The sequence below is a fragment of the Mytilus californianus genome, unplaced genomic scaffold (genome assembly GCF_021869535.1).
Source record: "Mytilus californianus isolate M0D057914Y unplaced genomic scaffold, xbMytCali1.0.p SCAF_4, whole genome shotgun sequence".
Taxonomy (NCBI): Eukaryota; Metazoa; Mollusca; class Bivalvia; order Mytilida; family Mytilidae; genus Mytilus; species Mytilus californianus.
Genome location: NW_026262690.1, coordinates 119894171 through 119911545, shown reverse-complemented (window position 1 = coordinate 119911545; position 17375 = coordinate 119894171). Strand labels below are relative to the sequence as shown.

Genomic DNA, 17375 nt, shown 5'->3' with positions numbered 1-17375 from the left:
TCTCGCTTTTTGACTCTGTCAAGGCGAGACAAAAATAAACAGACAACGACATGGCTGAAAACAAAAAGACCAATAGACAAACAATAGTACACAAAACACAACATAGAAAAGTAAGGACGAACAACACGAAGTGCACCAAAAACCTGGTGTGATCTCAGGTGCTCCGGAAGGGTAAGCAGATCCTGCTCCATATGTGGCACCCGTCCAGTTGCTCATGTTATTACAAACCCAGTAATGAGTTTAATTAGGTAGGTCACATTAGGGTTAAGGATACGGGATTGTATGTACAACATAAGGAATATATCCGTTACCATCTGTGAAACGGACATTCCATAACGGTCAATCAATTTGTGATGGCGTCCATAAAACTTTCAAAGGGATGACTTCAACTTCACCATTTGGAACTCTTGGTTCTAGCTTCCTTGTGAGCAGCAACCCTCTATCGTGGAAATCATGATAGGAAATACAAGCCCTGGAATAAGGTATCAACTGGGAGATACATACTCGGAATGCAGGCGCTGCTGGAATGTTGCTACATAGAAATGGAAAGTTCACAATTTGGAAGTCGAAAATCATCTATTTTGTCCTAAAGCTTTGTTTTCAACTGGCCTTCATAAGTTCAAGTTCATTGTCAATTTCTAGATGTAAGTCAAGATATGAGGCAGACTTAACTGTACCTGTTGTATCCTTTATCTCAAGTTCATGGAATAGATTCTTTCAACATAGTCACCAATACTCTGCATGCTTTTTATAGACAAACTCATAAAGTAGCAATATCTATGGCAGGTTACTGTCACACAACAGTAGGTTGAGTACATTTTTCAACAAGTGAACTCCAAATGTTACAGTGAATATAAAAATAAGGAAATGAAGCATGAGAGCCAACTAGCCAACTATCCACCAAGATGGAAGGACAAGAATGTAAACAACTACAGGTCACCATATGGCCAAAATCAATGTTGAATGAGGAAAGCTTGTACCAAATAGCAAGCTACTGAATGGTTGAATTGATCTGCACTTAACTGGATGATCCTTCCTTTATCTGTTTTGACAAACAATTTCAATACCCTCCATGTTTGTTATTGATATGGCATTCCAATGGTTTTGATTTGAGCCCCACAACTGGGTCTGAACTAGAAATGAGTGCATAGGTTACTCAATTGCAAGTGCCTGGTATCATTAGTGATTTTTTATTGTAATATCCCTAACCATGACAAATCTATCAAGATAAAGATGTCAAAAATCTACTATTCCTTTAAACCCATATAAAAGCTTTCTATATAAACAGATAAAAAGATTGTACTTTTATAAAAGATATATTAAGATAAGTTTATTATTCATAATTACAAAATTGATGTATAGTTACAAAATATCTAAAAGTACATATAATTTATTTTCGCATCAAACTGGCTTTCTTCCAAGCTTCTTGATCAGATTTCCTAATTTGACTATTTCCAATCATGTCGTCTACTTTATAGTAATCTGAAGAAGAAATAAAACAGTATAAACATCAACGAACAAAACTTTTAAATAACCAAATTTATTGTCTTTATGACCTATGAAGGAATATTTCATTACCATGTGCCCCATCCTGCAAAGGCTTTATACTTGCTATCATGTAAATTTGAATGTATATTTTAATAGCTGTCCAGACTATGTAATTAAAATCTATTATGGTAATGATATATCAATGGTTAAAGAAAATATGGATGTATTTGACAAAGTTTTTCAAATTGATAATCTTCTTAAAAGTGAATATTTCTGATTGGTTGTGTATTGTGAATATATATTCTCTTAAATTTTGCTCTGTTTAATAGTTGTCCTATTGGCTACCATGTCACATCTACATATTTATATAGAAACTGTCAAACATGTATTTATAGGAACAGACATAAAATCCAATGAATACAAACAAACATACTTTTTTTTTCTGAATTGATGTGCTGAGTGTGAATTTGCATGACAGTGATGCATGGATGACAGGAGACTCTAACCCTGTTGATGTGTCTGGTATCCTTCCTTTTGAAGATCATTCTATTCCATAACTTTTTTTGGTTGTAACCTTGATTTGTCTCTTCCAAGGAGACTTATGATACTTGAACACCAGTAAACGACTGATGCCTTTATTGTGTAATAGTAATTTTACAGTTTTCCCTGTTAGTTTTTTAAATTTCCAATAATGGAGAGCTTTTAACTTAAGATGCATGTACAATAAATTGCTTTGCCGAGCACAGCTGGATACAACCACAGAGGTCCAACCCTGAACAGTTGGGGCAAATATGGACACAATATTCGCGCTTGATACAGATCTGAATTTGGATTGTAATTCAATATTTGACACATAATAGGTTTCTGACACAGAATAACTGTAGTCAAAGAACTTATAATTGGCTATATGATTTGAGTTTACATTGTATATTCAATTAGTTGCTTTTGTGCAATACACTATGCTGTTGCGAATTGACCAAAATTTGAAGGATTTTGTTTTTGACTTCTGAAATCTTGAGGAGAAAAAATTGTCCAGCCCCCCCACCCCCACCACCAATTTTTTTTACCCCCACCCCCCCATTTTTTTCAATCCCCCCTTTTCCAAAAAAAAATTCTTTCCCTCAGTCATGGTCATAATTTCAATTCAAATTTCCAATGGAGTTTGTAACCATAATAACCCATTTAAATACATCATAAAAGTTTTAAAATAGAAAATGACATACATAATAATAAGCTAAAATGAATTTACCTTAATCAGCATTTTTAAGATTATTTAAATAGTAACTTCTAAAAATGAATTGACAGCTAATCACCTCAAGACAATACAAAAATTCTTTATACATAATTTAAAAGCAGTGTAAGGGAGGTAATTCAAAGTTGTGTTTGAATTACCTCCCTTTGTTTGGGTTTAGTTGGTTAGTACTTCGCTTGTGTAAATAGAATACGTGTGAACAGTTCTAATTGCTTTTAATGACTCTACTTGCTTGTATGACTACAATAACGTAATAAACGTGTTGACGTTACAAAGGTAACGTTAGTTACAGTCCGTGAAAGAATAGCGGCAAAATACTTGACACTGGGGGCGCCGAGAAGTGAAAATGATAAAAATTCTTAATAAATACATAGATATCGCAAATATTCACAGTTTAACTTAAAGTCAATGTATGTAGAAAATAAAAATCATTTGAAAAATTAAAGTCTGTATAAGTATAAAATTAAAACATCAACTGGCGAATCTTTTCCCTGGCGTCCTTCTTCGATTTATGTTCTTTGGTGTCAAGTGTTGATTGAAACAAATCGCAAGAAACCTCTATCGGGTATAACTTTGAAATTGGACGATTTGTATGTCCATTGTTTGTACGCAAATTCACTGCTCTAATGAGTCCATCCTTGCCAACCAATAGTTCATCTACAATGGCTAGCTTCCAATTAATTCTAGGCGAATCTTCATGTATTTGAACCACATCACCAACTTTGATAGTCTGATTATTGTGTCCTAAAGTCGTGTGGTATTCCCTTAATGATGTAAGATATTCATTTTTCCATCTTCGTCGAAAATGTTGAATAATGTTGTGCTGATCCTGTAGACGTTGATTCAAGTTGTTATGTGTACTTGGTTCAAAATTAATCAAATTGTTCATGTTTGTAGACGGATACAGTAAACATCTTATTCTCCGGCCACAAAGAAGATGAGAAGGTGTCAATGGTTCAGGTTCGTTGACATCTGATGACACGTACGTGATTGGTCTGTCGTTCAATGTAGATTCAATCTCAGTGATGACTGTCTGTAATGTTTCCATGCGTATACATTTACTCCCTATTACTTTCTTTAAAGTTGTTTTGGTTAGTCCGATCATACGCTCCCAGAATCCTCCGTACCAAGGTGCTCCTTTTGGAATAAATTTCCATTCTGTTCCTTGATCTTGTATTTTTTCTAATAAAGATTGCGAATTCGTTAGCCGTTGAATTTCATTACTGGCGGCTATGTAAGTTGATGCATTGTCTGAAATCATTGTTTTTGGTAACGATCTACGACTTACAAATCTTCTGAAGGCTAAAATAAAAGACTCCTCTGTCAAGTTTGAAACGATCTCTAAATGTACGGCTCTAGTAGAGGCGCAAGTAAATAAACAGATGTAAACTTTAGCTCTAGAGTTGTCGGAATCTTTTACATAAAGTGGTCCTGCAAAGTCTACGCCTGTCACGGTAAATGGAAATGTATCTTGAACTCTATCTACTGGTAGTGGTGGCTGGTCCGGTTTCTGATAAGCCTTCCCTATAACTTTACGGCAAGTGACACATTTGCGTAATACTGCATTGACGCATTGACGAATTCTCGAAATCCAATATGTCTGACGTAATAAAGTCACTGTACTAGTTACTCCTCCGTGAAGTTGTTTCACATGTGCATCTTTTATAACCAAAGTTGTGAAACTATGTTTTGTTGGCAACAAATATGGAAATTTAGTGGTTTCGCTCAAAGGTGCATTGTTAATTCTGCCTCCGCATCTCCAAATGTTCTGATCGTCTTTATAAAGTTTCAACTGTTTTAATATTGACGGACTTTTAGTCGAATTGATGTGATGAAATGAATTATCCTGAGTGCTCTTGATCCATAATAATGTTGAATGGTTAATTTCCTCTACCGTAAGGGCTGATGTGTTCCTTTGATTCTTTTGTAGTTTACAATTCTTGATAAATCTTAGTATATATGCGGTAATTCTCAAAAGTCTTCTTAAACTACTGAACTAAATTAATAATCCGGTGAAGTCCCGATTCTTCATTCTGATTCTGTGTTGATGTGAGTAGTGACAAATTTGGCTCAATGTCATATTCAGCATTTGTTAGCAATGCCATTTTGTCTCCGTTCCAAGTAGGCCATTCAGTTTCGTTGATAATCCACTTTGGTCCTTGTGTCCATAATTCGTTGTTCAGAAATTTATTTGCAGATGTGCCTCTAGTTTGTAAATCTGCAGGGTTCATGTCCGTTGGACAATATTTCCATCGCTGATTTTTAACCAGTTCTTTGATTTCAGTCACTCGGTTAGCAATAAATTTCTTCATTGGTTTCATAGACGCAATCCATGATAAAACAATTTGGCTATCGGACCAAAATGTTACTTCCATGTCTCCTAAATTTTCCAGTAAAAGATTAGCTAGCCTCGCTCCTGTTAATGCTCCCATTAATTCAAGTCTTGGCAATGTTATTTGCTTTAAAGGGGCCACTCTGTTTTTCGCCATAACCAGCGTTGATTCATCTCCGGCCACAATGTAGGCGCATGCTCCGTATGCACTTTGACTAGCATCGGTAAATACATGTAGTTTCCTTACCTTGGTGTTGATATTTGCAGATGATTCATTGGTGAAATAAAATCTCGGTATTTCAAGTGTGACTGCTTGTTGTAAGTCCTCCAATAAAGCGTACCATTTACTCTTTATATCATCTGGTAAGAGCTCATCCCAGTCAAATTTCCTCTCCCATATAGTCTGAATCAAAATCTTAGCTCGGAAGGTGATTGGGCTTAATACTCCTAACGGGTCAAATATCCTTGACGACTGGTAACATATTTCTCCTTATCAATTTTAATGCTGTTTTGAAACGATATCGTATCAGTTTCAGTGTTCCATCGAAGTCCCAAAATTTTAATAGTTTTGTCCTTGTCCATGCAGTCCTCCGACTCTGCCATATTGCGCAGTTTCCTATTGTTTGATGTCCAAGACCTAAGATTAAATCCTCCTTTGGATAAAAGTTGACGTGATTCTTTATAAAATGATAGTAAATTCTCCTCGCTATGAAAGCTAGACAAAACGTTGTCCACATACAGGTCTCTCTTCAATGCTCTAGCAGTATCTGACAAATTATTTTTCAGATGTTTCATGATTGTGGCATTCAACATGAATGGAGAACAAGTTGTTCCGAAAAGAACTACTCGGAAACGATAGGTGATTAGTGGTCTAGTAGGGTCGCTCGAATCGCTCAACCAAAGAAATCTTGTTACATCTCGGTCTTCTTCGTCTAATTGGATCTGTAAAAACGCCTTCTCTATATCCGTTGTTACTGCGAACTTGTGTAGTCTGAATCTTGTGATAATTCCTGTCAAATCATTTATAAGTGGTGGAACTGACACGAGACAATCATTCAAGCTGGCTTTGTCTGGTGATTCTCTACAGCTACAATCGTAAACTATGCGTATTGGTGTTGTTGTTGAGTCTTTTTTAACAGCATGATGTGGAATGTAATGAATTCTTGTACTTCTGTCGGTTTCCTCATTAACCTTCTCAACAAATCCACTCTTTTCTTGATCTTTAATTATACTTCCGTATATTTTTAGCGTGTCTTGGTCCTTACTGAGCTTGTTTATTAAATTTTCAGTTTTGTTATATTGTAGTTAGTTGGTAAGTCCTGAAAATCGTCTCTCCACGGTAATTTGGCAATATATCGATTATCTTTGTACATAATACTAGATTTCTGATATGTTTCATAAAAATCTATGTCTGTCTGTGTTGACTCATCGTCTGCTGTAACTCCCATGGATTCCAGTTTCCAAAAACGCTCTAAATCAATCTCCTCCTTCTTATGTTGTACCAAAATATTCATCATTGAAGCTGCAACTGTATTACCTGTTGTGTTGATCATCGGTCCCGATAATAAATACCCAATTTTTGATTTCACAGCTGTTGGACCATTTCCGCGGATTATATTGTTTTCAACAGCATTGGTAGTCTATGATAGAAATTCGGAGAAGGGTTATAAGTTGCGTTTGCTCCGTGATTAACAAAAGTGCTTTGAATAGCATCCTGTGTCTGATTTGTGTTGTGATTAATATTGCTTGTTGTTGGAAGTGTTGAAATATGTGCTGCTGGACCTTGATTTAAGTAAAATGCTTCGCTGGGGCGCAGCTTGATACGACCGCAGAGGTCGAACCCTGAACAGTTGGGGCAAGTATGGACACAACATTCAAGCTTGATACAGCTCTGAATTTGGATTGTTATTAAATATTTGACACAGCATAGGTTTCTGACACAGAAAGAATGTGGTCTAAGAACTTGAATTTTTTTAATTTACCTATTATGGTCCAATGTCCAAAATCAAAATACATGGTTAGATTCAGCATATCAAAGAACCCCATATATTCAATTTTTGTTAAAATCAAACAAAGTTTAATTTTGGACCCCAACTTGGACAAACTTGAAAACTGGGCCAATAATCAAAAATCTAAACACATGTTTAGATTCAGCATATCAAAGAACCCCAAGAATTCAATTTTTGCTAAAATCAAACTAAGTTTAATTTTGGACCCTTTGGACCTTAATGTAGACCAATTTAAAAAACGGGACTTAAAATTAAAAATCTAAATACACGATTAGATTTGGAATATCAAAGAACCCCAATAATTCAATTTTTGATGAAATCAAACAAAGTTTAATTTTGGACCCTTTTGACCTCAATATGAACCAATTTGATAGCGGGGCCCACAAATAAAAATTCTAAATTCATGGTTAGATTCAGCATATCAAAGAACCCCATATATTCAATTTTTGTTGAAATCAAAAAAAGTTTAATTTTGGACCCCAACTTGGACCAACTTGAAAACTGGGCCCATAATCAAAAATCAAGACACATGTTTAGATTCAGCATATCAAAGAACCCCAAGAATTCAGTTTTTGTTAAAATCAAACTAAGTTTAATTTTGGACCCTTTGGACCTCAATGAAGACCAATTTAAAAAACGGGACCCAAATTAAAAATCTAAAAACACGGTTAGATTTGGCATATCAAAGAACCCCAATAATTCAATTTTCGATGAAATCAAACAAATTTTAATTTTGGACCCTTTTGACCTCAATATGAACCAATTTGATAGCGGGGCCTACAAATAAAAAATCTAAATACATGGTTAGATTCAGCATATCAAAGAACCTCATATATTCAATTTTTGTTGAAATCAAACAAAGTTTAATTTTGGACCCCAATTTGGACCAACTTGAAAACTGGGCCCATAATCAAAAATCTAAATACATGTTAAGATTCAGCATATCAAAGAACCCCATACATTCAATTTTTGTTGAAATCAAACAAAGTTTAAATACTGGACCCTATCTTGGACCAACTTGAAAACTGGGCCCATAATCAAAAATCTAAACACATGTTTAGATTCAGCAAATCAAAGAACCCCAAAAATTCAATTTTTGTTAAAATCAAACTAAGTTTAATTTTGGACCCTTTGGACCTCAATGTAGACCAATTTAAAAAACAGGACCCAAAATTAAAAACCTAAATACACGGTTAGATTTGGAATATCAAAGAACCCCAATAATTCAATTTTAGATGAAATCAAACAAAGTTTAATTTTGGACCCTTTTGACCTCAATATGAACCAATTAGATAACGGGGTCCACAAATAAAAAATCTAAATACATGGTTAGATTCAGCATATCAAAGAACCCCATATATTCAATTTTTGTTGAAATCAAACAAAGTTTAATTTTGGACCCCAATTTGGACCAACTTGAAAACTGGGCCAAAAATCAAAAATCTAAATACATGTTTAGATTCAGCATATCAAAGAACCTCATATATTCAATTTTTGCTAAAATCAAACAAAATTTAATTTTGGACCCTTTGGACATTAATGTAGACCAATTTGAAAACTGGACCCAAAATTAAAAATCTAAATACACTGTTAGATTCGGCATAACAAATAAATAAATGTGATCAAAGATTTTACAAATCTAATGCGCCATACTGTGCAATTAAAGATTACTTCTTGAAATTTTTCGATATTTGAAATTTGAAAAAAAAATAATATTTGAAGAATAATTCTTTTTAATTTCTGAAATCTGAAATGAGAAAAAATTGGCCCCCCACAATTTCTTTTTATCCCCCCCCCCCCTTTTTCCCCCAAAAAAATTCTTTCCCTCAAGATATGGTCATAATCTCAATTCAAATTTCCAATGGAGTTGGCAACCATAATTACCCATTTAAATTTACCATAGTGCTAACTTAATCTATTTTATAATAGAATTAATAAAAATATAGTGTCAAATCTTTCATATGGATTTTTTTGTAAAAAAAAAAGATGAAAACATTTGCAGATATTTTTACTGGTCTTCCTTTATAAATATGCATTTCTTTAAACATAATTTTAAGGAATGTAAGGGAAGTAACCAAAACGTTGTATTTGGATTACCTCCCTTACACTGTTTTAGATTATCTTTATTGTTCATTAACCATTACTTTATACATAATTTAAAAGCAGTGTAAGGGAGATAATTTCAATGATGTATTTGATTTATCTCCCTTACACTGCTTTAAATTATGTTTTGTACTAAAGTATTTGTCCATTAACCAGGACAACCTTGTTTTTCCCCCTTTTTTGCCCCTAATTCCTAAACGGTTTGAGCCATAACCCCCCAAAGCAAATCCTAACCATCCCTTTGTGGTATGGAAACTTGTAGTATAATTTCAGAGAGATCCATACACCTTTCCACAGTTATTGTTTGGAAACTAGAAAATGCTCATTTTTGGCCCCTAATTCCTTAACTGTTGGTACCATAACCCCCAAAATCAATCCCAACCTTCCTTTTGTGGTATTTAACCTTATGGTCAAATTTCAAAAAGATCCATTCACTTAAACTAAAGTTAGAGTGCGAAAACCAATATGTATTCGGACGACGACGACGCCAACGTCATACCAATATACGACCACAAAATTTTTTTGCGGTCGTATAAAAATCACTCACCGTAGGTTTAAGAACGCTAGCTCCTGAGTTTGATGTAATGTCCTTTAATTTGTGAATTGACACTTCCAAATGTAAATTGAATTCATCACGGAGCAAACGCAACTTATAACCCTTCTCCGAATTTCTATCATAGACTACCAAAGTTAGACTTGCCTTCATTTTCGGGAGATATTTTACACTGGCAGAAATTTTGGGATTCGTTTGAATCAACCGTACACCAGAACCCTGCTCTTACAAACATACAAAAGTTTAGTTAATGACTCTACTTGCTTGTATGACTACAATAACGTAATAAACGTGTTGACGTTACAAAGGTAACGTTAGTTACAGTCTGTGAAAGAATAGCGGCGAAATACTTGACACCCTTACGCTGTAATTTGTACTTAAGTAATTGTCCATTAACCAGGACAACCTTGTTTTTTCTAACTTTTTTGCCCCTAATTCCTAAACAGTTTGAGCCATAACCCCCCCAAAGCCAATCCTAACCATCCCTTTGTGGTATGGAAACTTGTGGTATAATTTCAGAGAGATCCATACACTGTTCCACAAGTTATTGTCATGAAACTAGAAAAAAGCTTATTTGGGCCCTTTTTTGGCCCCTAATTCCTAAATTATTGGGACCATAACCCCCAAAATCAATCCCAACCTTCCTTTTGAGGTTATAAACCTTATGTTTAAATTTCATATATTTCTATTTACTAATACTAAAGTTATTGTCCAGAAACCAAATGTCTTCGGACGACGACGACGACGGGATACCAATATACGACCGCAAAATTTTTTGCAATTGTATAACAAGAGAAGAAACATTTGATAACCACATACTCATTTCATATTACTACCCCAAATTATGCTGCCATATCTCTAAAGTTTGATATTACTTACATTCTAAAATTTTTGGATGTTTCTGACTATACTCATATCTAAGTCCTGTAAATTATAAATGAAAAACAATCTCTTAATAGTATATATGTATATATACATGTATTACATGCACAGTATCATACAGTGATCCAAACAGTATCAAATGGACACATCATATGATGGAGAAGGGAACAGGGGATGTGTCAAAGAGAAAACAAGCCAACTAAAGAGAAGAAAACAGCCCATGGCCACAAATAGGCATTTAGAACGCATCATGAAAATCCTGCATCCAGAGGGGCTCTTCAGCCGACATGCTCAGAAACATAAAAATGAACCAAATTTCAAAAAAACACACAAGACTAACATAGGCTAGTGGTTCCTGACTTTGAACAGGTGCAAAAATGTGGCTGGGTAAAACATGTTTTATGAAATCTCAACCTTCTCTTAATAACTCTAGCCAATGTAAAATTAACAAAATAACATATCAATATGCACAGTAAACGAAGTCCTAGTCCAGATTTCAATATTTATACAATAAAATTCATTCCGAAATTATTAAATGCAACAAGAACTGTAAGAGAGAGAGCACATACAAGACCATTTCCAAGAGCTGTAACTCCCAAGCAAAATGTTGATCAAAACTGCTTTTTACACCAATCAAGATATTGTTTTGTTTTTTTTCAACTGCAGAAATGAGACCCCTCACAAGGTAAATGGAACAGATAGTACATACACAGATCACTATTTGTTTGCTATGTCCCAGTTAGAGACATAAGAAAATAATTTCATGCATATCAAAGGGCACTAACTCTATTTTTGGACAAATTTCTGCTCTGTAAGAGCAATGTATCATCATGACTATTGACAGGACCTTTCCAAATGATTATCTAATTTAAGGAAAAGTCACAACATCAAATCAAAAAAGAAAGGTATTTTCAATACAATAGTACTTGTGATGATTCGTAGCAATGCAGGACATTGTTAAGAAATAAATAGAAATTCATTCGCTGAACATTAAAATATAGGTAATGTTGATGGATTTGCTGTTTTATGTCAAGGGGCAAATATAGATAAAAGCATGTAAATGTGATATGGATATGAATATTATATGAATCTTACTTTGTGCTGAATTTTGAATGTGCTAGTTCACAAAGTTACAGTATTCAGAAAGATGTTTCACATATGATTCTGACTCTAATCAATACTTCTAAATGTTGTGTGTTTAGTAAAAAAGCAGCATAATAGTAATTTTTAGGTCTTTAGTTTTACAGGAAGCAATCAAACTTGTGACCTCCCCCACTTGAAGTAAGTAGCTACCTGTTACCTTCCTAGTCTTAATAATAAAGTGCAGACAGGTATCAAAAAAGTTGTTAAAAATTAATGTTTCTTATATGCTCTTAAAATCAGACTATCAGTGTCTGAACAAGGGAAATATTAAATAATTCTATCATATCATTAATTTACCTTGTGAGTTATTAAGCCTTTTGAACCATATAAAGGACGTAGCCAATATTCCAACTTCAACGACCAGGGTTATTTTCAGACCTGCACCAAAAATATTGAACTTGCTTTGTGGATATTTCCGCATAGTCCTTATTAATCATATACTCAACCTGAAAAACACAGATATTCATTAGATACTGGCAAATCTATTTGAAAGATACATTTTTCTATTCAAAAATATCTGCAACTAAACATTTAGTGAACATTGACAAGGGTGATAACTTCCTTGTTTACCATTTATTTATGTTCTTAATGTACCGTTCACACAAGATTGCCACTAACATCATTTTAGAAAATATGTAATTTTCAAAACCTGATATTCAACCTGCTTTATAGCATCAAGTTGGGACAATAGTCATTACATTACTTATATGTTAAGGTTCTGTTAAACTTGAAATTTAAAAAAAAAATTTAGCTGAAAAAATTTGAAAGGAGAACCTTAGAACTAATAAGGTAGATGCGCTGTATACCGCCATCTTGGATTGTACAATAGCAGTACATAATCGGTCTAATTCTTTGCCTAAATCTGCAAATTTTGAGACAGATTTGCAATTTATGTGTAAGACTGTTTATTTGTATGAAGAAAAAAAAGTAATTATTGTATTATCCAAAATGATTAAACAAATACCAAATATTTGTGTTTTTAGAATCAATTTTTCAACTTGGCCATTTAAGGGAAAATAACTCCTATAGTAAAAGTTTTATACTGGAATGATAGTTAAATTTTCATTTTTTACTTGTAGCAAGAAATCAAGTTTGGTGACACCATTTTTTCTTTTTATTTTCTTAAAGCATATTATAAAACCTATCTTCTCATATTTTATTTTAAAATTCTATCTCATAGATTTTTTTTTTATTCACAAAAATGTGTTTTTTCATGAACAAGCTATGCAAATTTGTGCAATTTTGTACCACTTGTAGCTTAAAAAATAGCACGGTGACCCATACGTTTTATTATATTTTTGAAAAAAGCATAGTAAAATTTTCATTTTGGCAAAGTATAAAAAAAATTTATCTGAGGAAACATATACTGATGATCCACCATAAGAGAGGTCCAGTTTGTAGGTTTTTCTATTTATACTATAGAACTGTAAGAACTAATAAGAGAGGTCCAGTTTGTACATTTTTCTATTACTTAAGAACTGTAACAGGAAACATTTCATGATTTGTATGCTTTTTTTCTGTAATTTGGTATTATATAGATAATTGAATAAAACATCCACTCTTTTCACGTCTATTTTTGACATTTTTCAGGATCAGAACAGAGCTTTCATGAGTAAAGGAAAGAAAAACATAAAATATTTTGGCTCTGGCAAAAAAGGAAAATTTAATTTTAAACTTCACAACAATAACCCACATTGCAGTATTGAATTTGCCACAAACAAATTTGTCAAAAATTTAAATTCAGCAAAATTAACGACATTACAGTGTCATATATGTAGGGGACCATCTACGAAATTAGCCTTAGAATAAAACAAATTAAAGTCCATAAATACTAATCGCATAATAAACTGAAATCTGTTATTTCAGTATTAAGACGAACAGATTTGTCCCTAAAAATAACCAAATTATAAGTCGACAAAAAAATAATCACATAATAAACTGAGCCTATCATTTCAGTATCAATAGGAACAGATATATGTCATATTAATCAGCGTTTTCCCCAGGCCCTTAAAGGTCCGCAGGTCTGTGGTGGTATAATTTTTTAGCCTGGTTCTATCAGTCTTAGCGCGGTGGTAGAATTTTGGTCTGTGGTGCTTAAATTTTCAATTAAAAAATCCTAAATCGGTAAAATTTTAAACAACTTGTTAAATTTTATCTGTGCGGTATAAAATTCCAGTGAAATTTAACCAGTATGTTGTTAGTTTACACCACATGATCGATTTACCTTATGAGGTTAACCTTGTTGATTGGATTTAATCGATGTAATCAACACTTGTAACAGGATTCTTTTGTGTTTTAATTGACGAAGAGTTTTATGATCACAGATAACAATTTTATGGCTTCACTCACCACCTAAGTGCTGACCTGTGACAAGTCGGCAAATACTTTGTACACAAACAGTGACGATAGTTGTACGCACGGCGGAACATTTTTTGTACATCATAAATTGTTGGCTCATTACAGATAATTGACAATTATACATTTCTCAATTCTTTTATGAAGCACGTAGTACAAGCTTTCCTTGTCATAAATATATGATTATCAAAATTCATGATATCCGAGCCAAATGCAAAACATCGTAAGATATTTCAATTCTATTGTTGGGGAAACCTGACAGTAGTACATCTACCACTGACTCATGCCCTTCTCCAAAATCAAAAGTAAAATTGGTCTGGTATAGACCCAGAACGGCAAAAGACAAATCCGTTTGATTATCACCCAATACAAAAAAGGTTAATATTTACATGAAAGTTAAATTTATAGCAAAATGTTTTAAAGTTTATGAAAAATTCTTTTTATTTAAATTAAAGATAGAAACTTGTTCAAATAATAAAACAATATTTGTTCTTGTTAATTTTAAATCTCCTTATGATAAGAATCATTTTATATAAAACAACTTTCTATCTAGAAACTAGAAAGTTTTTTAAATCAAACATTTTTTTTTCTCTTTTGAATGATATATTATTTTTATTGATCATGGATTTTATAAAAGATTTAATAACTATAATTTTTTAGATGAATATTTTGTAATGAATCATGTTTTATTTATTTTCAAAAGATATTAAAGTATACAAACTGTTTATTGATTTACTTCTTTTTTACCAATAATTTTCTGACTCAATGTCTACATAACACAGTATCACAGTATTTAAACAAAACAAAAGACAAAAATGTAATGCCATAAAAACTAACCAGAAATATAGCTAAGCAACACAAAGAGACACAACTGATTGTACGAATCATTTCACCAAGCTGTCCACACGCCTTAGCCTATTGCTATCCAAAAATCCTGGGGAGAACACTGTATTTATTAAGCATTGAACTTATCAGACATAATTACAATGTATCTATAATGGGCAATAGAACATATTTTCAGACAAGATTTTTTTTAATAAATGGGAGATAACTCAAAAATTTTGGTAAATTGAATCTTTTGTAAAATGTGAATCCTTGACACATGTATCATGTGTATCAAAGAATATGTTTATATTTCTTTAAATGAAGTATAGTACAATATAATGTATTATTTTAGACAAGGTAATCGTAAATGGATATAAAATTTTATATATTTGATGTGTCAGAAGCACTTAAATCCTTGATTTACCATCATCAGAAAAGCTAAAACCAAAATATTTGAAGGCCAAGTTTGTATAAATACTTAATAAGGATCTATACGACCAACAGGACCCTTAAAGAATAGCTAAATCCATTTATGACATCTAAGACTTGCGTTGTTGTCATTTTCACATTCGAAATGTATACCAATATTTATAGATATATTTCAGAGATATTAACAACCATTAGATGAGAAATTCATTTGCATATAAAAATTTATTTCAATTTAAGACAACTATAGCCTTCTTGTCTAATATTATGGCTTAAAAGCCATGTTTTGATATGACATAATTTGAGTTTGAGTTATTTCCCTTTGTGGTCATTTTGGAGGGGTGAACGGTTGATTTTCTCATTTGACTTATCAAATTGAAACCAGCGGTACAAACCAGTCTGATAAAAGATCCTTATACTAGATCGAAGTGATGAATCAAGAAAGGCTGTTGAAATTCAAATTGTTCAGGAAACAACTTTTTCTTACGTCTAGCGGTCAGTATAACAAGTTGAATTTCGCTGATTTAAGAAGGAACTCAAGCATGTAGACCTCTATTAAACATGGTGACAAAAGGAAAGTACCTCTTACTCAACTTGTGTAATTGAAACCTATCTGTTAAGATTTAGAGGGAAATAATTATATATTGTAATATCCTAGTTTTTTTTTTCATTTTCCTATGAATTTATAAGCAATAGCATCTGTGTTTAAAACATGCCAACTTTTGAAGTGTTCCATTTGTCAGTGTTTGCGAAGTTTTTTGTCACTAGAAAACTTTGTTTATGTAATTCTGGTATATATTATTAGCAGAGCAAGATTTCTCTTGAGTCTTGGGTGTAAAATGCTTTGAAATTCTCTACGCTTATTTACTGTGATTATTAATTACTTTTGTCGACATATTTATGTCGAATCGAAGCTTAGAAAGTTTGAAGGCATGATAGCAATAAAATGCCTGAGAGTAGACCCCCCTTTTTTTTAGTTAACCGGTGGCGGTGGTCATACTTGACTGTTCACGAGAAGAATTAAAATTTGATCTACTTTGAATTGTTAATTTTTGTTTCATTATTTCATGTTTTCTCACATGATACTTTGTCAACATCAACGAGAGACCAGAGGAACTATGCAATCAACTTGACTTTGACTTTTCTCAACATGTGCAAGGTGCGACAAATATAAACAAAATGACGTCATGAAACGCCTGCGTAGAACGGCTTCCCATAAGCCATTGATAACTTGTCGGCCATGTTGACATCTCCCGAAGTGAAAACAGGAATGCCAAGGGTGTAAACAACAAATATGAACATTCAAGGCGTCAAGTTTAATTTTAAACAACAAGTTTCTATCATAATATTCACACGTCTCCATTTATAATGTATATTATTTCATACCTTATTTTTTCTGTACCATAAACGAGCCCACTGAAGTACGGAAGTCGACATTTTTTCAATAACATTGTATCTTTTACAGTAGAGCAAGTGTGATATTCAATATTTGAGCAACTTATGCATCAAAGTAATTACTAATTATGAAATATATGACTTGTCCGGGTTGAATAATTATTGAACTTTCGTAAATTCTTTGAAAATGTCTACAAACCAAGAACGATAACTACAAGATTATTTTGCAAATGCAAAACATGTCTGCAGAGGACAGAGTGAAAAAACTAACACATCTTTATGTGTCTGATCTCCAGAATAGCAAAGGACAAGCATTAAGCATCGAGACTCTTCTTGATGTTTTGGTAGTGCTGTATGATGAGTGCTGCAATACTACTTTGCGGAGGGAGAAAAATATCTCGGAGTTTGTGGAATTTGGTGAGTTTATGAGTCATATTACTGGATAGGGGTATAACATATGCACCACTACTAAAGCAAGACTCAGCATACACTAGTTGATTTCCAAAGATAAGTCTTTTAATAAAACTCCAAATCAATATTAATACTGCTGGCTGAATCAGCTGTTGGATACATATACAATATATGTACATTGTCGGAAAATATAAAATTTAT

General features: G+C 33.1%; 1 protein-coding gene and 1 long non-coding RNA gene across 8 annotated transcripts in view; one reads left to right on the top strand and one right to left on the bottom strand.

Annotated features, from left to right (window-relative positions):
- Positions 1-1297: 1297 nt before the first annotated feature.
- On the bottom strand, positions 1298-16551 carry LOC127699211 (uncharacterized). Its single transcript, XR_007981123.1, has 4 exons — positions 16448-16551; positions 12060-12208; positions 10617-10661; positions 1298-1482 (listed from the first exon to the last, which is right to left on the bottom strand). It is a non-coding gene; the product is annotated as an uncharacterized LOC127699211 (long non-coding RNA).
- A 38-nt stretch (positions 16552-16589) lies between these two features.
- Positions 16590-17375, top strand: part of LOC127699180 (serine/threonine-protein kinase MRCK alpha-like) — a 74408-nt gene continuing 73622 nt past the window's right edge. For all 7 annotated transcript variants that reach the window (XM_052202922.1, XM_052202917.1, XM_052202920.1 and 4 more), the window contains exon 1: positions 16590-17180. In XM_052202922.1, coding sequence (XP_052058882.1) covers positions 16994-17180 — 187 coding nt within the window. In that variant the 5' untranslated portion in view covers positions 16590-16993. The remainder of the gene's footprint in view (positions 17181-17375) is intronic.